The sequence below is a fragment of the Mustela nivalis genome, assembly GCF_964662115.1.
Source record: "Mustela nivalis genome assembly, chromosome: 16".
NCBI classification, from domain to species: domain Eukaryota; kingdom Metazoa; phylum Chordata; class Mammalia; order Carnivora; family Mustelidae; genus Mustela; species Mustela nivalis.
The window spans coordinates 44,906,475-44,930,761 of NC_139035.1; the positions used below are offsets into that span (position 1 = coordinate 44,906,475).

Genomic DNA, 24,287 nt, shown 5'->3' on the forward strand with positions numbered 1-24,287 from the left:
CCTTCCTCTCTCTCTGCCTGCCTCTCTGTCTACTTATGATTTCTCTCTGTCAAATAAATAAATAAAATCTTTAAAAAAAAGAAAGAAAAAAGAAAATGGTGGACCAGATAAGCTTTTTTTTTTTTAAAGATTATTTATTTATTTATTTGTCAGTGATAGAGGGAGAGAGAGCGAGCAAGCACAGGCAGACAGAGAGGCAGGCAGAGGCAGAGGGAGAAGCAGGCTCCCTGCCGAGCAAGGAGCCCGATGTGGGACTCGATCCCAGGACGCTGGGATCATGACCTGAGCCGAAGGCAGCCGCTTAACCAACTGAGCCACCCAGGCGTCCCCAGATAAGCTTTTTTTACTGGAGGATTTCTTAGAGCTTTCCATCTTCTAATAATGCATTTTGACTCTCCAAGAGTTGGTACCCCCATTTCCCAAACTTATTCGACCTCACAGGACTTTCATTTTAGTGACTATTTTGACCACAGTGGCTTAGGAGGACCCAGCCCTCGTCAGAAGTGGTTCCTGCCCAGCCGCCTGCACATGGCTACCCACGACCTGAAGGGACGCGTCACTGCTGCCCCCAAAGAACCCTCTGTAACTCTATCGGGTCCACACCCGGGGATGGGAGACAGACCTCTGTGATGTAATGGGTGCCACTTAGTAACCCCGCTCTCCCCCATGGATACTGTATCAACTCCCTTCTGAAAGGGCCTCATTTCATTTACTTCATGAACCCAAGTCTCCAGTTTCTTATACTGAAAACTACATGAAGAGATAATGTCTAGGGCAGAAATAAGCAAGACATGCTTCTTGTGAGGGCTAGAACGAGTCTACATTTTTAAAATTGTAGAAATTTAAAAAATTTAAAAGCTACATTTTTAAAATTAAAAAGTGAAATTCACAGGTAAAATGAAAAGATTTCATGTGGTGAATAATTTTTCTAGCCCACACAGTTCTCTTAATTCCCTTTTATATGAAAGATCTTTTACAGTCTCCCCTTTCCACCACCTTTATTCCAACTCAGGCTTTTAATATTTTAATGCAGATACGCATCAAGTAGTTGACAGGTTTTAATGACAACCGCTAGGAAACTGAACTTATAACTGACACTGATCCATTTAGCACGGATGAACACAAAGTCCACACAGACCACCTCAAAGGAGGTGAGAGGAGTAATCAATTCAAGAAGTCATTTTGTTAAAAATATTTATTTAAAAAAATACAATTGTTGTCCATATCTAGTTGCACACATATCTATTAACATATCCATATAGTTTTGGACTTCAGTAAATTTGCTACAGTGCTTTCTTAAAGCTAGCTTGCCATTATACAAAGCAAGTTCCTCTGTCAGTTCCTGCATAAAAATAGTTGTTTTTAACATATCCTTCTACAAAGACACACATCACCATTACAGAATTTAACAAAATTTTTGCATAAAACTTGAAGTGATAGAAAAAAGGGTCACCTGACAGGCTATCAGCGCAACCCCTGCTGTGTCTGGACCACGCTGAGAACCAGCTACACTCTTCTCTTTTGAAAGCAGCGTATCAGGAAGCCCTCCAAGTGCTACCGCCTTGTCCTCACCCACCTGCGCTCTGTGTGAAGGTGCTCGGCCACATCTGAAGGGAATTCGGGACTCTGGCTAGTCAATCCTAGCCAACCTTAAAACAACCCCCTCTGGTTCCCAACAGGCTAGGACAGACTGCTGAGCGAGAAGACACAGCAGCTGCTCTCCAGCTGCACCAATCATCCGTATGAGTTTAATAAAGGGCAGCGGTCACCATCATTTTAATTGCAGTGTTAGGAAAAAGAAGAAAAAAAGCAATTTTAATACTCTGCAGGTGTCCCTAGAGCAAATTACACTGACATGAAGACAAGTTCTTAGTGACGTGTTATCTGTCATTCGTGCCCCTGGTAAGTGTGTGCCTGCATCACCTAGCGGTCTCTCACGCACACGGAAGTGCTGGACACCAGACACGGGGAGAGATCGATTTCAACAAACAAGGGGGACAATGAACCAGGAAGGAACGGTCTTCCCAGTCAAGCCGATCCCGACTAGAGGAAAAACCCTGACAGGTTCTTACTACTGCACATCCCAAACTAAGAGGCGAACGTAAAAGAACACTTCTCTCCGAGGTCTCTAGCAGACATATGCTCGTCTTCGGCATCAGACACGGGGTGGATGAAAATCAAATGTTTACTATGTAGTAACATTCAGCCTTCATGCGAGAGCCACACCTGAAGATCCAGTAGGGCTCAGAGAAAATTACGGGTTTATTCTTCAAAATGCAAAGTTATACACTTTTTTTTTTTTTAAGCCAACTTGATTATCTGGCCAATAAAGGGTATAATTCTAAAAACCTGATTTTAGTCAAAAACTGTATTCACCTCAAACCAAGCTACCAGTAGCAGAATGACTGGACTGAGTGTTTCATATTTAATCTTCCCTACCCACAGAGGTCAGTGAAACTACATGAAGGCAAAAGTGCAGAAACCGATATGACTGTGATTAGGAAACTCAAATGGCCAGACCAAAAAATAGGCCGCGAGTGATCAAAACACTTAATTGTATTAATTTCTATCTTTACATATATGCATATTAGTTAATTTCACTAATCATGAACACGGAAGTACATAAGACATTGCTACTTCCCACATAAGCACTGAATGTAATATACATATATAGGCCTTGGTAGTACTGGCCTCAAAAACAGGAAATAAGAAATGTCTTTGAAGGGACTGCGTCCCCTAACAGACAATAAGCAACAACGAGTAAACAGAGAAGGAACAGGAAAGTGGACAGTTTACAAAGCTGAGTGTGTTCCATCAACTGTAAATCATTTAAAAAGTCATTTATTTCTACAAAGCACAATATTAAAAGCTTGCAAATGATTTTAAAACATCCTAGCCAAAAGAGCATACCTTATAGAGCCTGAAAGAATAGCCCATTAGGTAATCCATTTGTCTTTTCTCCAAAGAGTCTTAATTCCAGAAAACATAAATGAGAAATAAACATTACTTCTCTGACCCTCAGTATCCTTAGGTCAAAATTAAACAAAATAATCATTAAGTGCTTCCAGTTATTAGTAACAAAACAGTGCTAATAATGGTGCCCCAAAAAGTGCCAAGTGATTTAATACCAGTATGTGGCATTCCCACCCCTGAACTCTATTCTAGGCAGACTTGAATGATTCTACTGGCTAGAACTCTGGCTCGGCCACGGGGAGTGCCCATCCTTGTCCAGAAGGTCCCATGCCTGTCCTAGAGTGGCTCATAATCCTTGGAGGGACAAGAGTCAGAATGGGCCCTTATGAGATGGGAAACAAGGCAAAGCTGAAAGAACATTCAGCCCAAGATACTCTGAGGTTTCTGCTAATGCTGCTTCGGTACAGTTTGGATAAACAGTGCCAGAACTTCCCCAGCATTTCATCAATTCACGGTCAAATCTCTCCTTTAGAAATACTACTCTCGGTATAAAACCGCTCTGTGAGAAACTTAGAACCCACCTTAATGAGGATTCTACACAAAAGCGGACCTGTAGAAATGTCAGGAAAGGGCCGTGACACGTGTGCAGAAGAGCGGGTCAACATGGCTTTGTTCAGCACACGTCATGTGCAGCCTTCTAGTTCTAAAAGGGTGGCAAGCAGTTAGTCTTTAAGGTCTACGATTCTAGGGATTTAAAAATAAATGTGCAAGGGATTTGTTTTTTCAAAGTGGCAACTGCAAAGTGCGGCCGATTTTAAGTTTCAGTATAAAATAGCCTAGGAGCCATCCAAGAGGATGAAAAGTATGTTCCCTCTGGAAGGTTTATTTACACGCACGCACACGCACACACACGCTCAGTGCATCAGCATAGCCACACGTACACAGGTACTCAGCCGATAAGCCAGAATGACTTGGAAGGAAATGCTCTCGTCTCCCTATTACGTCTTTAAAAATAAAATTTTAAACCTCACAAAACTTTCTGATGTGTATTATAACTAAAAAAAAAAAAACTAGAGTTCAAGAGCCTTACTATGTTTGATTGTATCCCTCCTGAGTTTTATTAGGGGATTCATGTAAAAGGATGTTAACAACAGCCTGAATGTCGTGATTTCTGCGGAAAGCCTGAGGGCCAACACCTCCCCTATCACACCAGCCACTCTGGGCTTCCCGCGTTCGTGACGGATGGCAGCATCCCGGCGACAGCCATGCTCTGGCAGGCTGTCAGTCTATTGCAATTTTTTTTTTTTTTTCCAGAAAAGCCTGAAGAAACTGGCAGCTTTAAATGGAACATGTAAAAACCACATCAACAACTCACCTTTCAGGCTACTCTGTTTACAGGTCAAAACATGACTTTTGTGCTAACAGGTTCCACCAAGTACAAGAAATGAAATCAAACTGCCTTCTTCTCTTGCTTAATACTCTACCACCCACAAGACTTCTAGATTCTAAGATTAAAACTTCAAACTGCAGTAAGCAGAATTCTGATGACTTAAGAGGGGTAACGGGGCTCCTTCTTACAGGTAAGGCCTGCCACACTGAAACTAACATCTGTTGACCCAAAACCAAGAAGATAATTCACAAAATGTTTTCCACAGGCCCCATTCTCTGGTCAGGGTACCGGCTAAAGAAAGATAATTAATGTTGACCTCCACTTCCCTATTGTGGGGTGAACAATGAACTTCTCAGCTCCATTTAGAAATAACAAGTTCTGTTCTCCCCTCAGATAACTGGTGAGTAATCTTTCTAACTTTCCCGTTGGTTTGGTAATTCACTCGGAGCTCCAGGTTTCCGCACAAAGACACCTGCACTCGTCTACAGACTGGTCTACACGCCCAAGAGCGGCACCTGCACACAAGTCTAGATTTCGGGTCTAGATAACTAAAATATATACGAGTTAGTGAAATGATCAGTAGCACTGGCCTATTAAGGAAAGTGTTTCTTCAGATGCTGAAATGTTTCAAAAAATCAAAAATCAAAACTTATGAATGCAGCAAGGAAATGAAGGTGGTTATATAGTTCTGCATAAAGCAACTTAAAGTAATTGAGAATTTGTTGGTGAAATATAACATTAATAAGGCCAAAAGTTTGTAAGCAGACTAGTAAAAGTCCTACCTAATCTGGAGAGAAAAGAAACAGGCTGTCAAAAATACTATGCAGGAAGCTTGGTAATGGCTTATGCAGGAAAGAAGAATTAATGTCAAATTTCAGGAAGCTGAAGACAAACTGAAGATTTCCTGAAGATTTCCAAACTGAACTTCTAGAGATTTGACATGAAAATCAAATCAAACACGTAAAGGATTTCTCCATGTATCACACAACAAAAGCATCCACCTTTTGTTTTCAAGATCAGACTGGAAATGATACCCCGAGGCAGTGGTCTGTTCGGTGGAGACTGTGGGCTGCCAGAAGTGTGCAAGACAATCTCCTGGGGGCAAGAAGAAAGACTAGAGCTTCTAGTCAAGACTTCCTTTTTATACCATCCTTAATTCTGACTTTTGTGTATGTCTTACGATGTACATGTGACTTTCGCACAGTCGTTTACATCTTAATTTATACATACAGGATTTTCCAATAGGAAACTGGTGTTCAAAAACTTTCACGGAGCAAGCTGTGTGTTCAGAAAGGCTGGAGAATGCTTTTCTGAAATGCCAGGGGGTGCTTCCAGGTGCTTAACTTCCCGAGAAACCTACACAACTACCTTTAGAACTTCATAATCCTAACAAATATTCTGAGATCGGGATGAAACAAGGTTACCGGGCCAGACCTCACCCAATGGGGCAGGCCTGCGGTCAGAGGACCAAGAGCCTGCTGTGCCGGCTACAGCATCCCCAGCCTCTGGCTTCCTTTCCCCTCCAAGCCCAAGTGACACACAGTATGGAAAAAACTAGAAATTGGGCCAGGTGAATAGATTCAACAGACCTGCCTTTTTGGATCTCTAAAACTGTATGTACATTGTCAAGGAATTCTTCTAGTTAAAAAAAAAGTCCAGTACCCTTTCACCATATTTACCCATGTGTGTGTAGATACTGGCTCATGGGCTTACTTTCCCCATCAACATCTGAAGAAGAAATTTACACTCATAATTTAATCATCAAAATGTGGAAAAATTAAACCTACATTTTAATTCTAAGACGCTTATGTTGACTTCTTGAGAATTTCTGGATTATTCCCGTGTATCTATTTTTAAAAATCAATGGAAGTTTTCACCTTTGTTAGAACACATAAAATATGCCATGAGGAATATTACATCACAAAAGCACTGATAAGCCATTAAAAAAAAAAAAAGATTACTGAAGTTAGACATATGATTTTAATTTTGTATTTTTAAAAATCAGCATATGAATAAGAAAAAAAAAATTTTAGAATTTATGTGAAAATCCACCCCGGGACGGAATAAATGAGGTGGCCGCCAGCTGCGTGCGCGGCTCTGTTCATCCCTTCTCAACACTAAGGCAGTGGCTTAAAATCAGCCAAAGGGGGAGTCATTTACATCATGGAAATCAGCAAATGCTACAATTTATGGACTTTTTCCTTTCCCTTCAGAGAGCCTGGTTGTTAAACATTTCCCAGCTACAAGTGAGCAGATATGGGCCAGAGTAGATGAAAAGCTCAGATGATCCCAGATGTCTCAGAAACTCATTCAACCTGCTCCTTTACCTTAACTTGGGCTACTTTTGGGATACAGCCACAGATACCAAACAGAAGGCTCTCCAGTGAATATTGATCTTAAATGGTAGGTCACCTTTTTTGATGCTAAGAACGACCCTGGATATTAAAAAAAAAAAAACCAAAAAACAGAAAAAAAACATGAAGCTGAAACTTTTCCAGGAAGGAGGTAGTTTACAAACAGAACGGTCTGCCTCATTCACTTGAGCTCAAGTTGTAAACTTTCATTTAGAAAAGGAAACACACACACACACACACACACATATACACACACACACACACCCCCCACACACTTTCCACATCAGTTGATCTCAAACAGAAAGCAGATCATCCGTCTCCTGAGGCCCACACCTCTTGGAGGCTTCCGGGGTAGGTTTACAGACAGAGGACTCACTAAAACTGGTTCCCAGGAAGGTGCTGCGACTGAGTTTTAACGGTGCCCTCGATTCCCAGGCACCCCTGTGCTGAGACAGTTAATCTTCAAAGATATTGTCTACGAAAACAACCAATGGCTTTTCTCCTTTACTTCAAAAAGATAAAATACTTTTGTGCTTTCAAAATTGAAAATATCAAGTTAAATCAAGCCATCAATACTTACACTTAAAGTACAAAATAGTCATTAGCCTAATAAAACTATTCCAAAGTGCTGCCGAGAGGTCTACTTTCAAACAAGCATGCGAAGTAAGTGACTCCGTGTGGGAGACAAGTCCCACCGGCTGCTCCCCAGAGCCCTGGGACCCCGCAAGAACAGATGGCAGGTGGCGACCACACGCGAACCACTAACAGGTCTCTGATGCTACAAACAGAAAGACAGCTCCCTGAATATGTCCCTCCACTACCACTAACCTAGCTTGGCTGTCCCACACTACAGCGTCTCTACACGGTACAGAAACGTATTTAAAGTGAGTCTTACACATCTGGAAGATGCTGGTTTGTCTCAGTGTCATTCTGAGCTCTCCAATCCTTAATCCCTCTTTCCACTTAGTTTATGGGACTCAATGAACTGTTTCTAGAGTTAAAAGATGAGGTTAATGGGCAGTGTTGTGGTGGTAGCCGTGGCATATAATCTAATCCTAGACTCTATTTTTTTTTTTTTGAAGATTTTATTTATTTGTCAGAGAGAGAGAGAGCACACAAGCAGGGGGAGCAGCAGGCAGAGGGAGAAGCAGACTCCCCACTGTGAGCAGGGAGCCCGATGCGAGAATAGATCCCAGGACCCCGGGATCATGACCTGAGCGGGAGGCAGTAGTTTAACCAACTGAGCCACCCGGGCACCCCTAACGCTAGACTTCAAAAGCCACGGTTTTCACCAATTCCACTGCGATGTTGGTATCGATTCAGTCTGGAGGCTCCAGAGCATCGTCCGCATCTGCACTGATTACCGTGCGGTCAAAGTTTCTCAATGTGGTAAGAGAGAGAGGAAGGCCTCCGTTTCTCCCTACTAACGTGAACAATGCAATCCCTGCATATGAGCTTCCAAACCAATTCTGCTGCTCTCTCACTAAAAAACACTTTGCCAAAGAAATAAGCACACCTTCACCTCACCGTAGACTTGGAGGCTTCGCCTTGCTTTGTGTCTTCCTCATCACATCTTTAAAACTAGCACAGCCCCTAACAACCTGAAGTTTAAAAGAAGGTAAACGTGCAGTAGAAAATAGGGTAAGACGAACAGAAAAGAGAAAGTCTCTTCTAACTGGGACAGCCCCGCATGTTGTTTCAAGTTATCCAGCTGAACGTTTTACTCAGAGATGCCTCCGGACTTCAACACCCGGTTTCCTCCTAAAAGCCATCACTTAACCAGGCTGTGTACCACGGGGGTGTAATCACCCCACCCAGAGAGCCGACGGCACTTCCATGCTAGAGGCGGGCTCCCCTGCTCTCACTGGTTGTTGCAAACACCATCTTAACCCCCAGGTTTAAAACACCTTCCTATGTTGCAACAGACTAGGAGGCTCCGAGCTCTGTTCACAAGTTGAGACAAGATCACACATGCGGCTGAGAAATCCACCGCGATGCAAGAGGTCTTTTCTGCGGATGGCTTACATACGTTACTCTTCAAGCCAGACAGAATCTCCCCCACAGTGTGTGTGGACAGGCATGACTGCTTTTTCTTCACTGCTTGTGCACAGCTCACTTTTTGTTTTTCCAGAGAACACACTTAGTCGTGAAGATATGACCAACTGCAGTTAACATTTCTCCAAATAATGCACGCAAAGCATAACTGTTTTCCTGGCCAAAGGGTCCCAGTAAGGCAAAAGGAGTAACTTTGTTCTTAACTGCTCTTGCGAACCATAGCTAGCTGCTAAACCCCACCAAAAATTGAACACAAACCTCAAAATATTAGAAAGGAAGGAAGGAAGGAAGGAAGGAGGAGGGAGGTGGAGCTTGGACTCCAATTAAGGCATTTTTCTATACAGTCCAACTTGAGTCATATTCAAAGGGAATCTTAAAAAGGCATTTCAATGGGGAATGGCAAAAATCACAATAGTCTATTATTAGCATTGTAGAACTATTAACTGCTCACTTCAAAGGTAATCATGTTGAATGTCTCTCTGTTTCTTTTTTCCTCGGTTCTCTCATTCCACAAGTGCATAGGTTATGTTTTCTGTAAATCTGGGGAAAACGGGCCAGGGGTGGGTGGTCCATCCAGGCCAGACACAGTGAACGGTCCATGACTGTTCAGTACAGAAGGAAACTGGGAAAGAAAGTAAAACACATTATCATCCTATTACTCAACCCCAACTTTCAGCTTTCTGTCCCTGCCAGAGTCCCTGAGGCAGAATGTGAAATCCGCCTGTAGTGGCTCACGGGACAAAGGTAGTAACCATTTATCACCGAAGAATAGGATGTCACAGCAAAAACGTTAAAGAAAAAAGTGTTTGTCCTTCATGTTAAATAATAACATTCTCTGGCCTACCTTGATGGAAAGAACAAACCAGAAACTTCCCTCATAGCCTAAAGTATACAGGTTTACGTTTAACTTCACACGAAGGTTTTAGAAAGTTCACCCATGCCCTATAGAGTGTAACTCAATTACAAACCAAATCATAGACTTTCAAAAGGATATCCAGAAAGAGATGCCCATCTATGAACTCTATGTGTAACTGGTGCAAATAGCTATGGGGTGCTCATGCTAGAACAGAGTCCCCCATCATGTATTCTAAGACCAGTTCTATAGGGAGAACACTATAGGGAGAACACTGCTAGAGCACTGTGCCTTTGCTTAATGTCTTAGATCATTCTAGAACTCCATCATCTGTGAGAGACAAAGAAAAATGGAAAAATAAAATATGAAACATTCTCAACACTTTCTATTCAATAATTCAAAAACTTAAAAAAAAAAAAAGAAGTAGCTTTTTAAATTTTCTTTTTTTTCTTTACCATTTCATTTCCAAAAGAACAAATGAAAAAAATTGCAAAGTATAAGAAAATTTCCCAGCGAGCCACCCCTAAATAAGTGAATGAGTCAACCAAAATAAACTCTGCAAGCTGTAAAGTCTAGATGCTGGGGGAAAAACAATGGCTGAACGCTCTGAGACCTTCCCTGTGATCTCAGTTAAGGGATACTACAATATCCGTTTTTTAAAACATGTATTTAAAATGTTTGTAAGTATCAATTCTAAATGAGTGAGAAACAGAGGAGTATTTGATAGACCATTCTCAAAAGTTTCTCTTTTTTAAAAATCCTCAGGTAAAAGTAGATTCTCCTGCCAATTTTCTCTCACACAAACACACGCTTGTATTTGCCGTTTTTTCAAAAAAAAGAAAAAAAAAGGGGGGGGGGATTTCTAGCACTTAAAAATGACAAAGAAATTGGGTGTGTTCAAAAATCTACACAGTGCTGAACAATTCTGGGTCTAACTGAAATGCATGGAACAGTAAAGAATGCAAAGGAAGCATGGCTATGCGTATCTGCCAGAGCTGTCCACTGGCTTGCATTAACCCTCGGAAAGCATATTTATTAAACAGAAGTTTTGTAAGGACAAGGAGTGAAGACACGGTCTTTCTCCCCTTTCTGCCTGTGCCAGGCCCCAACTGCAGGAGACGGGCTTGGAGGTGACTCACCTGGAAGAGTGTGTTAGCACCTTGCAGTCTGGCTGGACTCAGGGGAGCGACAGGGCTGAGAGTACTCCAGAAGTGGATGCTGGAGAGCAAGGGGCTGGGCGTCAGCAAGATGGGCGTCTGCAAAATGCAAAACGAACCCAGTCACTAGGTGACTCACCAGGATGTGTTTCCACCTTATAGTAACACACCAAGAGCCCTGAACCCAAATCTTTTTTTAAAGATTTATTTGAGAGAGAGCGAGCGCGTGTGCGCGCACATGTACACGAGCGGGAGGAGGGGCTGAGGGAGAGGGAGAAGCAGACTCCAGGCTGAGCACAAAGCCCAGTTCAGGGCTTGATCCCAGGACTCCAGGATCATGAACTGAGCTAAAGGCAGATCCTTAAATGACTGAGCCACCCAGACGCCTCAACCCTGAACCCAAATATTGTCCTCTTCTCCGCTAAGTAGGTCTGAGATTTTTCATGAGGAGAAACTCAGAAATTATTTTTACAACCTAAGTAAGATAAAGGGCAAATATTTTCTAACGTGTTTTGTAGGGTCTTTCCCAAATTGAGAGCCCAATCTGGTCACGTGCAGAAAAATAACGGGTAACTAAAGTCACAAACACAGTTCTCCTTAGTAACGGGGAGCCTGGGAGTCATCCATTTAAATGCTACACGGCTGGCGCCTGGATGGCTCAGTCAGTTAAGCGTCAGACTCTTGATTTTGACTCAGGTTATGATCTCAGGCTCCTGGGATCAAGCCCCACATTGGGCTCTGGGCTCAGCACAGAGTCTGCCCCTCCTGCTCCACTCATGCTCACTCTGTCTCTAAAAAACAAAACAAAAAAATTTTTGAGAGATTCTCTCTCTTCCTCTCCCTCCCCATCCCCTCTCCCTCTCTTAAATAAATAAATGTTACAGGACACGAGCAAGTTAAGAAATAGCTAATGTAACTATACAACTTTGTTTCTCAACATCACACCAACTGGTTTTCTTCAGGTTCCCAGGATTTACTGTTTTCTAGCTTTTGACGCTATCGTTATTTTTGTATAAAATACCACTGAGTCTTATAAGGACTCCCCTCCAAAAAAACGAGAGCGACAGTCGTTGCTTTAGGAGGAGCCTGACAAGTATTTCTTGGTTTGCAGAGACAATGAGTCCTTTCAGAGCCCTTCTAGAGCCCCTCCAACCCTCGCCTGCAGCAGCTCCGATCAGGTGCGGAACCGGGTGACTCCCATGGGGGTCAAGTCCGCTTTTCTCGTGCAGACCCAAGCAGTGGCATGAGAACAGGCGGTTATCAGTTCTGGATTTGTTTTAAAAGGGGAGTCAATGCAATCATCAGTGGCCCCAGAAAGTGAGAGGCCGTTACCTGTGAGAAAAGGGCCGGCGTCAGAGAAGCTGTGGGGAGAGACGGGCTCAGTATCCCCAGCGGGCTCGGGTCGCTGCCCGTGATCACCAGGATGGGCGCCAGCTCTAACCCTTTGGGTTTCTTGGATCTTGAGGAATTACTTGTTTTGTCCTTTTCCAGCAAAGCTGAATCCTGGTCTTTAGGTTCTAGTGACAAGTTCTCTGGAAGCTCCATGGGCTGTGATGCTACTGACTCAAGGTCCGTGTCAAGGTCGGGATGCGGACTCAGTGGTGGCGAAGGTGTCCTCGGGGGCTCCTGCATAGAAGGGGAGGCCGAGGGCCCAGGGGATGCGGCAAAGGTGCCGGGGCCGCTGGGGGCAGTGGCCGGGGCTTCCAGGGCGGGCAGTCTGGGGGAAGCCAAAGTCTCCAAGGCTCGGAGAGGGTCTTCTGAAGACGGAGAAATGCCCGGGCAAGCCGACGCGGCGGCAGCAACAGGTTCAACCGGAAGCTTCTTGGAAGGCGTTGTTACAAATCTGATGACAGACGGTGTTGGCTCCTGGGGCGGCTTCTTCTCTGCCAGCTTCTCAGCCGGACTCTCGATCTTTATAGGTCTGAAGAGCTTCTTGTTGGAGGAGTTCAAAGAGTTGAGCGTGAAGGAAGAATACAAGCCGGAGTGGATGTAGTCATTGCGGCTAGAGGCCCGGGCCCCGGGCTGCAGGGGCTTCTCTCTGCCCCCGCTCTCGGCGTCCCTGGAGCCGCTGCCCACCTCGCTGCAGCTCACGACCTCACAGTCTCCCTCGGTCCTGCCCACGGTCAGGGGGTCCATTTTCAAAATCTCTGGGTAAGACACAAACTTGTACACAAACTTCTGACCATTCACTTTTTTAATGATATTCTGTAGATAAATGAAATAAGCATGCTTACACTTTCTTGTCAATGCACTTCCCACAGCTCAGAAGAAACAGATCTAATAAGGGCCTCTATTGGGCAAGCAGTTTCCTTAAGAGCTTCAAAATCACCCACACTGATCTAGCTGTACCAAACCCAGGTCCTAGCACTATGGAGCCAAAGCAGAGTGTATTTAAATGTCTTATGAACAACTGACATGACCTATTAGGTAAGTAAAAGAGAGGTTTCAGTTGCCTGACACCCTCAAGCAAATTATCTGTATTAAGTCAAAGATCCCTGAACTGCGGTCTCAAACAATCCCAAATTGCCAGCCGTTTGCATCCTGAGTGAGCACAAGGAGAACACTCTGTCTGCTGGGCCCTCTACTTCCTTCTGCAGCTCCGGTCCTTCCTTACCCCACACCCCCATGGGGAAAACGGATAAGACCAACCACTTAAAGGTGAAAAAAATTAGGATCTCAGTTTCTCATTTTAACTTTATCCATTTAAGCTATTCGTTTCACCTCAGAGCCCAAAAATGTATCCAAAATAATAAGAAATTAAACAAAAAATAAACTTTAACTAAGAAATCAAATCTGTGCACTAACAGCTATTATTTAAAGTATTAATCTGGGACGCCTGGGTGGCTCAGTTGGTTAAGCAGCTGCCTTCGGCTCAGGTCATGATCCCAGCGTCCTGGGATCGAGTCCCACATCGGGCTCCTTGCTCCGCAGGGAGCCTGCTTCTCCCTCTGACTCTTCCTTCCACTCTGTCTGCCTGTGCTCGCTCTCACTCACTCTCTCTCTGACAAATAAATAAAATTTAAAAAATTTTAAAAAAAATGTTAAAGTATTAATCTGGTTTCTCTGGGTTAAATTAAAAAGTGAAGCTACAAAACCGGCATCTATGTGACAACTTTTAAATTGTGATACACATGAGAATGTTTTATTTTGTCCTCAAGAATCTCAAATTTTCTCTTCCTTATTCCCAACCCTACACTCACTTTTTCTTTAAAGACAACTGCTGAAGTTATGAAATAAACTGGATCAATAAAGCCAGGACAGTGATCATTTTGCAGTGTACACAAGTATCAAATCATTATGCTGGACTGCTACAACTAATATAATGTTTTATGTCAATTACATCTCAGTTTAAAAAGGTTTCAAAAATAAACCAGGATGTTAGTCCCTTATAACCTCATCAGGAGACAGGAACCGTTCTTTTTTTTTTTTTTTGAGAGGAACCGTTCTTGATCTGAGGCGGATGTATATTACCTTTACATAATAGTATCTGAGAGCTCGGCTGAGTTTGTCGTAATTCATATTAGGCTTGTTCTTACGAATCCCCCAGAGACGAGCCACCTCTTCCGCCTGCAAGAGCTTGAACTCCCCATCGTTAGAGGTCCAGCTGATCATGTGCTTGTTCTGAGGCTCCTGTAGGAGCTGAAGGAGGAACTGCCACAGGGTGATCGCACTGTCCATAGCAGTGAGCTGAAAGAAGCACACAGGTAAGACACATGAGAAATTAATAGCCGGCACTAACAGGACACGCACCGTACGCCAGGCACTGTGCTCCAGAAGCATTACTTCCTTTCCTTCCCCCAACAGTCCCATCCTACAAAACAGACAGCCTTGCAGCCTCATTTCACATTTGAAAAAACAGATTCAGAAAAGAGTTAAGTCCGAGGCCAAGGAGGTAAATGGTGGAGCAGACATTTAAACCCAGGCAATCTGCACCCAGAGCCCGAACTCTTAAGCAAGGAATACTGCTTAAGAAAAGTCCTGCTGGAAGATAAAGTGAGTTCCTTAAGTCACAGGAGCAGTGTGAGGACTGCTGATCACCAGAGGACCGCTGTTACTGAAGTTTTATAGAAGCTCATGGCCCTACCCTCTGAGCCCACCATTTAAATCAAGCAACTTGGTTTATTTGCCAGAAGTATGTGTGTCTTCTGGCAAATAAACCAAGTGACCTGAAGATGTAGGAAGTAATCATAATCTACTCTTGCTCCACTGGCATTTCTCCTCCAAATCCTTTCTGTTCTCATAAATTAATTTACATTTAAATTGGCAGCAGTGAAAATTCAGAAAATGCTCCCTGATTTAATTTACAAGTTCTGTCACCTTTTTAGTTTTTTAAAGGAGACTCCATTCCCAATGTGGAGCCTGAACTCACAACACTGAGATCAAGAGTCGCGTGCTCTACTGACTGAGCCAGCCAGGTGCCCCTACAGATCCTCCTTCTTTGATGAGTGGCCTTTATTTATCAAGACATGAAATGAAAAATCATTCAATGTCTCAGGTTTTAGGATTTCCCTGTTTAGGCCAGAGTTTCTCAATTTTGGCTCCTCTGATATTTTGGGCCAGAGAATTCTTTATTCCTAAAGGAATTTTTTTTTTTGAGATTTATTTATTTGGGGGCGCCTGTGTGACTTAGTCATTAGGCATCTGCCTTCCGGCTTAGGACGTGGCCTCAGGGTCCAGAGAGCTAGTCCCATGTTGGGCTCTCTCTACCACTCCCCCTGCTTGTGTTCCCTCTCTCACTCTCTGCCAAATAAATAAATAAAATCTTTTAAAAAAAAAAAAAGATTTATTTATTTGGGGCACCTGCCTTCAGCTCGGGTCATGATCTCAGGATCCTGGGGTCACACCCTACGTCAGGCTTCCATTTATATGAAATGTCCAGAATAGGCAAATGTATTCAACACAGAAAGCAGATCAGTGGTTGTTAGGGGCTAGATGGAGAGAAGAATGGGGAGTGACTATGGGTTGATGTAAATATTCTGAACTTAAGACTGTGGTGGTGGTTACAAACTCTGAATATACTAAAACCACCATACTGTACAACTTAAGTAGATGAATTTTATCTCAATAAAGATGTTAAAAACAAACACTATAAATATTACAAAACCATAGGTCTTAGGAGCCTAATTCTAACAATGTGTAACTCACAAAGGATGGGATCCTTGAAGGTCAACTATGTCTGCTCCCAAAAAAGGCAGGAGATGAGAAACTACCGGAAGATAGCTGGGCTTCTAGAACTTTTCCGAGACACTCAAAATGTCCTTCGATAATCCTCATCTGCCACTTTGAAGCTAGTTACAGATACTGTCATCCAAAAGTAGAGATGGGAAAATAAAAAAGAACAGGAAACAGAAGTCTCCAGTCACATAGTTAATGGAGAGGCTGAGCCCAGGAATCCAAGTCTCTCTCCTCCCAGTCACCAATCTGCTCCTCAGGAGAACCACTCCCTAGGTGGGTAACTGCATCCACAGGGCAGTACAATTAGATACTAAGTGATAATGACCTACAAATTGGAAGTGTGACTTTGATGCTAAGTAACCCTCCCCTGCTAACCTTTCCCATAGCCTCACTTAAAAGGAGTTAAAAGAGTAGTTTTAGGGGTTACCAGGCTGGCTCAGGCAGTGGAGCATGAGACTTCTGATCTTAGGATTGTGAGTTCAAACCTCAGGCTGAGAACAGGGCTTACTTAAATAAAAAAGAGTGATTTTATAGTCTGATCCATCAAGTATTGGGGGGCGGCGGGAGGGGGGTGCCATTTCTCTCAATTTACCAGAGACCCTTTTTCTAATGATATCTGCTCATGGCTAGTTACTTTTTAAATTATACATGCTTCCCACTTAAATGACTTGTTTTTTTTTTTTTTATTTTAGTCTAAACCTGTTAAAAGTACTCCCTAGTAAATTTTAGCTTAACCAAAGAACTGTCTCCATATTTCCAGACACCATCTTCATACCAAGAATGCCTAGCCGGGCTCCTGTGACTTATCAGTTAGGTGTCTGACTCTTATCTCAGCTCAGGTCTTGATCTCAGGGTACTGAGTTCAAGCCCCATACTGGGCTCCCATGGAGCTTACTTTTTAAAAAACAAAACAAAACAAAACAAAACAAAAAAACAATGCTTACAGAGGTCGGGTATTAATGTGGGGGGGTGCAGAGAGAGAACATGATGGGGAGAGGAAACAGGGGAGACAGGGAGGGAAGGGTTAGAGAGAGGGAGGGGAAAAGATGAAGGACAGAGCTAAAATCTCAGAACAATTACAAATTTGGTGCCTGTAATTCTATTTGTTCTTGGAAGAATTGCCATACTAAATTCTATAGTCTTAATACCTACCATGTAGATAATGCTTGAGCCCCATGGGTTTATAATGGTTAAGATAAACACGCAAAGACAGAAATAAGCATCAACATCTCCACAATGAGCACAGGAGTGCCATTCTGGGCAAAGAAGAGGGTCCCCCAAGTATGCGTGTACCCACAGGGGCTCAGGTTTCACCTTTCAACTTCTACTTTCCCTTCTGGTTATTAAGGGAGCGCAGGGACTGAGTCAAATGCTGGTGAGCTGCTGCTGCTGCTACTTTGGGGCAGAACCTAACTGTAGTGGAAAATGCTGATGCTTTTTTAGTATTTTACAGTGCCTCTGGGATAGAAGGTTGTTTAGAATCAAAGGACATTGTGGTTTTGGAATGAAGCACTGGAAAAGAATGTTCTTTTGCAAAAAACTAACATGGATATGAAATGAACATCTTCAGTGGGCGATTTAAAGGAATATTTTACTCATTCAATTCTAGTATCAGGTCATACTCTATTGAAAAGTTGGGTGGCCCTCTGGGTATACAGTCAAGCTGAACTCTTCATTTCAGTTTCTAAAAATGTGCTATCAGGGGCACCTGGGTGGCTCAGTTGTTAAGCCTCTGCCTTCAGCTCAGGTCATGATCTTCAGGGTCCTGGGATCAAGCCCGGCATCGGGCTCTCTGCTCAGCGGGGAGCCTACTTCTCTGCCTACTTGTGATCTCTCTCTCTCTCTCTGTCAAATAAATAAATAAATAAAATTTTTAAAAAGGTGTGCCATCAATGTGAAATTCAATTATTTCCTCAGGCACAAAAGAGAACTAAGGAAAAAAACTTCCAGAAGGTAGTTATTAAAAAGGTGAAATGATGAGTCGAAAAATACAAATACTTTTATTCTAACTACTTATCAATAAAAACCTTTACTTTGTCACAGAAAAGCTCTGAGTTTTCTAAAGTTATACTTCAAGAAGAGCTTTTCAGAAGTGTAACAAGGGAGAGAAATACTTAACTGTTGCAAATAAAAGAACATGACTGAGAGTTAAATGTTGAAACTGTTAACACTTCAAAGACAGATCAATCCCAGAGGTAAACTGAAAGAAAGCATGTTGAAATAACCTATTAGGGAAAGGAAGTCTCTAGTAAATGAAACTTTTTCCACCCTAAACATGTTTATAATACACACAGCCCAGTTGCTGTGGTGACCCAGAGCCCAACTATTTTTCAGAAACAGCAGCTAAGATCCAAATATTAAAGGTCTCCAAATGCAGCGTGCTGCTTAAATAAAACCAAACCAAATTATGTATCAAGACTAGTTCTGAATTAAAATCACCATCGTTTATGAGAAGTAACCAGGAATCTCTTCACTGTTCAGTACCCTATATTACGAAAACAGTAAATGTATAGTTACATTGCCCTAAAACTTGAAAACAGTATTTCCCTAAGAATATAATGCATTTCACTTTTGCAGTTTTAAGTAAAATCAAAGAAAGGGAGTTCCTGACGGGGCGGTGGGGGAGGGTGGACGGAATCCTACAACATCTTCATGAAAACACCACTGACAGTCCTAAATATTAAAGCACCAAGTTTTCCCTCGCAGTGGGGTGGTGGCTAGGAGCGCGCAAAGGGGAAGGGAGGACCTGACCCACGGCTGTGATGAGGAAGAGACTCCAGAGTGAATGCCCTAAACTTCAAATACAACAGCCTGGGAAAAAGCCAAGTAAGTGAGAGAGAGAGAGAGAGTGTTTGTTTTGTTTTGTTTTTTACTACTTCCATCAGTGAACAATACCCCTTATTTCCTGCCAGGGCCAGTTAATTAATATTCCTCCCCCAAAAGATGTTTCCAATTGATCCTCCCAGGAACCAAGAAGCGACCAGCCTCTCGCCGCGGCTGTACATTAGGCGGAAAGTCAAGGGTGGAGGGGGCTCGCGGGACAGAAGTAGAAAAAGAAATGAAACTTGACACCGGATGAAGAGCGAGCTTGGGGAGAGGAGGAAACTTCGGCGACCGTGTGCCCCAGAGCAGATCAAAGTCCGGGGAAGAGCCGCAACCTCACGCGGCCTCGGGAAGCGCTGAATTACTGTACTTTCATTTTCCAACTTCCTGTCACCACAAAGAGTCAGAACTCACCCCCTCCCCGGCCGAAGAGCCACTGCCACCCAGTGCCCCAGGGGACCTGAGGGGCCACGCGCGGCCCCGGACGCTCCGCGGTCCACCTGCGCGCCCCGCGGCTGCGGCTGCGGGCCGGGCAGGGCGGGCCGGGGGCGGGTCCCGGGGGAGCGCGCGCCCGCCCCCGCGCCCGCCGCCACGCTCACTTCCTGTTGTGCTGCCGGCCCACCCCTGCCCCCCGGCCCCGGCCCCTGCTCCTGCTCCCCTTTCCCCGCGGCTGGGGGCGGCGGTCGCGAGAGCCCCAAGGGGCGCAGGGTGGACGGGGCGCGCGGGGCCGGCCGCTCACCGAGGCCGGGCGCGGGGCTGCCTCTGGGTCTCCGCCTGGAGCGCGATGCTTCTGTCTGCCCGCCGCCTCCTCACGCCGGGAGCTCGAGGACGGCGCGGCAGCGGCAGCGGCTGCGACCCCCGCGGCGGAGCCGAAGAAGGCGGCGGCGGCCGAGCGGAGCCCGCCGGGTACCCGCAGCCGCCCGCATCGCCCGCCGCCGCCGCGCCCGCCGCGGCTCCTCGCGCCCCGCCCTCCCCGCCCCCGCACGCGGCGGTGGCGGCGGCGGCGGCGGCGCGGGTCGTGGGGCCGCTACCCGCCGGGCGCGCGCTCGGGGCGTTCCTCGCCGGGGCCCGGCCTGCCAGTCGCTCCGCGGCCGCCGCCACTCTCAAACCCCCCGGCTACGTCGGGGCCCTTCCCAGACGCCGCTGCTGCCGCTGCGCGTCATTTCCGGGGCGGGAAGGGCGGAGCCGCTGCCGTCGGCGGTGCGGGGTCGTGAGCGACGGCGTCTTCGCGCCCGGGTTTCGGGAGCTCGCAGGGACGGGTTGGCGCGCGGTGCGAGTGTCCCCTGGAGTCCCGCACTGGCCGCTCTGCTCCGGACTAAGCGTCCGACCGAGTCCGGCGCCCCGGAGCTGCATCTGTGTGGGGCACTCCCGGACGGGTGGGGGCTCCGCGTCTCCCGCGGCGGGGAGAGGGGGTGCCGCTCGCCGGGCGGCGGTCGGGGGACCACCTGTGTTGTGGCTAAGCAAAAGCGTGAGAGCTTCTCTCTTCTGGGCCACTCGTCCTGCCTTTTCCCCGGCCGAGTGGACGGAGGAGTTGGTGCTGCCGCAGCTTGCTGTCCCAAGGACCGGCTCCCGGGACACAACGAACACCCCCAGTGACTGTTAAATCAGCGCTGCAGCTCACTGGCCCGGGGTGTGACGGATGAAGTCAGCCCTGGAATCCAGTCGAGCTTTCACCCCTCACTGTCTTGGAGACCTTAATAACTTTCTTAACTTCCCAAAAAGTTTCATCGTCTGTGAAACGGAGAGAGCCCAGTCTCCTAGAACTGTGACGATCAAAGCAGATCGGGCGCTCCAGTCACCCGGCAGAGTTCCTAGCATATAGGTTCTCATTAAATAGAATTCTTAAGCAACCAAGTCACACTTGGTACTAAATACTACTTGAGTAATTCAGCAGCAGAAGGGGTGCAGTCAGTATGCTAGACTGCCAAACAAAACCCCGAAGAAATAGATTGCATATTCTTTTAAAGGAGAAACCAGAAGGATGGTGTGTGAGCTCCCTTTACGCGACCATTTACTACCTGGAAGACCTGCAGGGAGTTGCTTAACCTCTGAACCTCAGTTCCTCCTGTAAAATGAGGATGATCATGTGTAGCATTGCTGAAAAGATCGAATGAGATAAAGACTGTCATGTACTTAATGCATTTCCTGGCACATACTAGACACCCCACCAAATGGTGATATCAATTACTTTTGCCTCCACCTCACCCCCAGAACTGGATTCAAGGTAAAATTAACTGAACACACTGAGTAAAGTGTGATCCTATTATCCCGGGTAAGCTTCTCGAAGAGCATTGGCACGTCATTTTATTTCCAACCTCCTCCACCCTAAGACAGAGTAATTATAACACAGAGGTATTCCTGTAAAAGCAACACTGCCAAGAGATGTTACCTTTTTAAAAATAATTCTGCCAGAGGATGTAAACATATTTTCATTAAGAGGAAACGTGCAATAACTGAAAAACACTAGCACTCTTGGCTTCTATCAGAATGTTTTCTCACAACAGTTTCCATTTTAGAATGGGGGGGGTTGGTGGTGGAGGGGGGTGGAAGGGAGGGAAAAATAAGAATTATTAAAGTAGGCTGTTTAAGATACACCCTTGGGAACATTTGTTTATAGAAAGATTTCATTTCAAGCCTTAGACCAAGAACAGTGAAAGGTTGTGGAACTCGTCAACAGACTACCATGCTCTGCCCAAACCAGCAGGAAACCTGGGATTCAACCTCGGGGTCTGCAGTGGTATCACAATTTCTTTGGATGCAGTTGACAGTCTTGGCGATTGCAGTGTATTTTTGGAAAAGAGCCTACTTTGGGTGCTCTTAAATTAGTCATAGCAAGTCTGTCTGTTTTTAAATTGACTTTTTTTTTTTTTTTTAAACAGTCCATGTTGACAGCAGAGAAACTAGAAGGAAAGTCAGATTTCAGATTGGTGAACTGGGAGAAAAAAGTTTATAAATGTACCCTGTTTTCCCACTCAAGATGCTATAAATACAGACTCTCTCTCCACAGTTCCTCACACAACAGATGGTTGTTTTTGCAAACTCCATGGTGATTATGTTGCTTTTTTGTTATCTTGTTTGGTCACTTTCCCACTCAATAGATTTCCAGTTGTAGCCTTGGCCCCTCAGGGTTATCTCGAATAAAATCTGCAGATTTTATTTAAGTGGTTTCCTATGTGTCTTTCTCCCAGGCCTGCCCTCAATTGTTCTTTTCAGTCATTTTATTTACCCCAGTCCTGCCATCCCTGTTCCCTTAACTTGATTACATTTCCTATCCCAGTAACACCTAGTTATGATAATTTCTTCTAGAAGCAACTTCCCCCTTCCCTCTTTTCTGTTTTGCTGCCTCATCATTACCCCAAGTTAACATCCCTTTTTCCTAAAGAAATATTTCCTGGACTCTGAGCAAGCATGGAACCATCCGATTGCCTGTCCTGTCTTCCAGGCAACGTCTTGCAGCACATGAAGTAAAGAAGAGAGAGCTTTAAGTCAGAGGAAGCATCAGCAGCCCCAGATAGGGACAGATGTGAAGCAAACAGCAGCATGTGTGTCATGAAGGAATAAAACGCAGGGAATTCTGAATTCTCGCCTTTCGATCTCCCTAAACTCCAAGCTTGATCCTCCTGAGAAAATCCTGACAACTTATCACTTCTGGGCCTCACTTTAAATATCTTTAAAAATAAAAGCTATCTATCCATACCTTTCACTTGTAGTCTGCGGTGGATGGAGGAAAAGAAAAAGGCAGTTGATCAAAGTAGACTTTGAGTTCTTTTTGAATGACCCTATAGTTATTACGTTTGTGGGGCTTGAAATGTTCAAGGAAAAGTTACCTTTGAAAATAAAACAGGCTAGCTGGATCCCGCAACTGGCAGCATTTGCTAACCCCACCACCGGTCAAGGCCCTAAGATTCACCAGTGACCCACCAGTGGCGTGATGGTTGGAAATATCTCTACACCAAGACTATCATTCTGGATAAAGACATATCATCCCCAACAGTAGGACCTATAATCAGAAGGTATTCCAGGTCCAGAGAAAAACCCATGAAAAAGCCTTTGAACAAGGTATTTGTGGCCTCTAGACTGTGAGGAAAGCTCATGGAAACATCTTTCAGCCTGCGCTGTAATCTTTACACAACACCCTGTTTCCCAGAGAGGACATGACGATACATGACTTTATTGCAGTTACCTGCCTGGGGCATGGTACGGGATCTACCCCACTTCATGACCTATCCCAAACACACCGCAGAAATAGCCTCATGTACTTTTCTTCACCGGAATCTACACTCAGTCTCTTTCCTCCTCCACTAATGTGTATATTTTTTAAGATTTTATTGATTGGTTGATTTCAAGAGAGAGGGCAGGAGAGGGGTAAAAGGAGAGGGAGAGAAAAAATCTTCCAGCAGACTCCACACCTAGCACAGAGCCTGATACGGGCCTCAGTCTTGCAACCCTGCGATCATAGCCTGAGCCAGAATCAAGAGCCAGATCTTAACTGACTGAAACATCCAGGTACCCTCCAATATTTTTCAACCTAAAACAGTTTTATTGGTCTTTGATACATGTACTTTTTCTGCTTGTGAAAACTGCTGTTGAATATGTATATATTAGACAAAGAGGACAGAACTGATCACTTCTTTTTCTAACTGCTCTTTGGAAAAGGTGTGACTTGATTGAAAAGCTACCTTGTGGGTAACCATGTAAGATTCTGGGGGGTTGACTAAACTCATTGTAGGATACAGATTTCTCTGAATTTTAAGCCCAGAGTTGTTTCCTCTCTTGTGAATTATATGATAACTGGGTGGAATTTTTTTCACTTAAAATTAATTCAGGAAGGGGCACCTGGGTGGTTCAGGGGGTTAAGCCGCTGCCTTCGGCTCAGGTCATGATCTCAGGGTCCTGGGATCGAGCCCCACGTGGGGCTCTCTGCTCCGTGGGGAGCCTGCTTCCTCCTCTCTCTTTCTGCCTGCCTCTCTGCCTGCTTGTGATCTCTCTCTGTGAAATAAATAAATAAAATCTTTTAAAAAATAATTAATTCAGGAACCACCACCAAAAGGCTTTTTTCTTTTTTCTTTTCTTTCTTTCTTTTTTTTTTTTTTTTTTGGAATTTTCAGTCATGGACCAGAGACACTGACACCTTCATAGACCATCACGCCTCTCCATGACTTCCGTCGACTTTACAGTTCTCTCGCATTATCTGTTATGATCCTATTGACATAGACAAAAAAAAAAAAAATTCAGCTGAGGATCCAGAGATCATGGAGAAGGAACACTCAGGCTGACCAATGTAGGGGTAAGCACAGCTCTTCCGAGCTTCGCAGCGCTGTGGTGAGAAGGGCGGGGGAGGGAATTTAGCACCTCCCACTGCATTCAGGAACATTTCCTGAAAGAGGTGGAGTTTGGAAGACTTGGTGCTAATTCAAAAATGTGTAATGCCAGCTTTTTTCTGCCTTACTTTATTTATCCAGCTGCGAAACAAAATTAGTCTTGCCGTGCTGAAGAACGCGGCGCCGGTGAGTTGCATCCTCGGTTCAGAAGGGTGACACGGCCAGCAGCCTCCCTCCTTCAGACTC

The 24,287-nt window shown here is 44.8% G+C and overlaps 1 protein-coding gene across 1 annotated transcript; it reads right to left on the minus strand.

Moving 5' to 3' along the window:
• Positions 1–1,177: 1,177 nt before the first annotated feature.
• On the minus strand, positions 1,178–19,697 carry ELK4 (ETS transcription factor ELK4). The gene is made up of 5 exons (XM_082702118.1): positions 19,460–19,697; positions 14,194–14,409; positions 12,055–12,927; positions 10,705–10,821; positions 1,178–9,334 (listed from the first exon to the last, which is right to left on the minus strand). The coding sequence occupies exons 2-5, from the start codon at positions 14,398–14,400 to the stop codon at positions 9,236–9,238; spliced, it is 1,296 nt and encodes a 431-aa protein (XP_082558244.1). The 5' UTR covers positions 14,401–14,409; positions 19,460–19,697; the 3' UTR covers positions 1,178–9,235.
• Between the last annotated feature and the right edge of the window lie 4,590 nt (positions 19,698–24,287).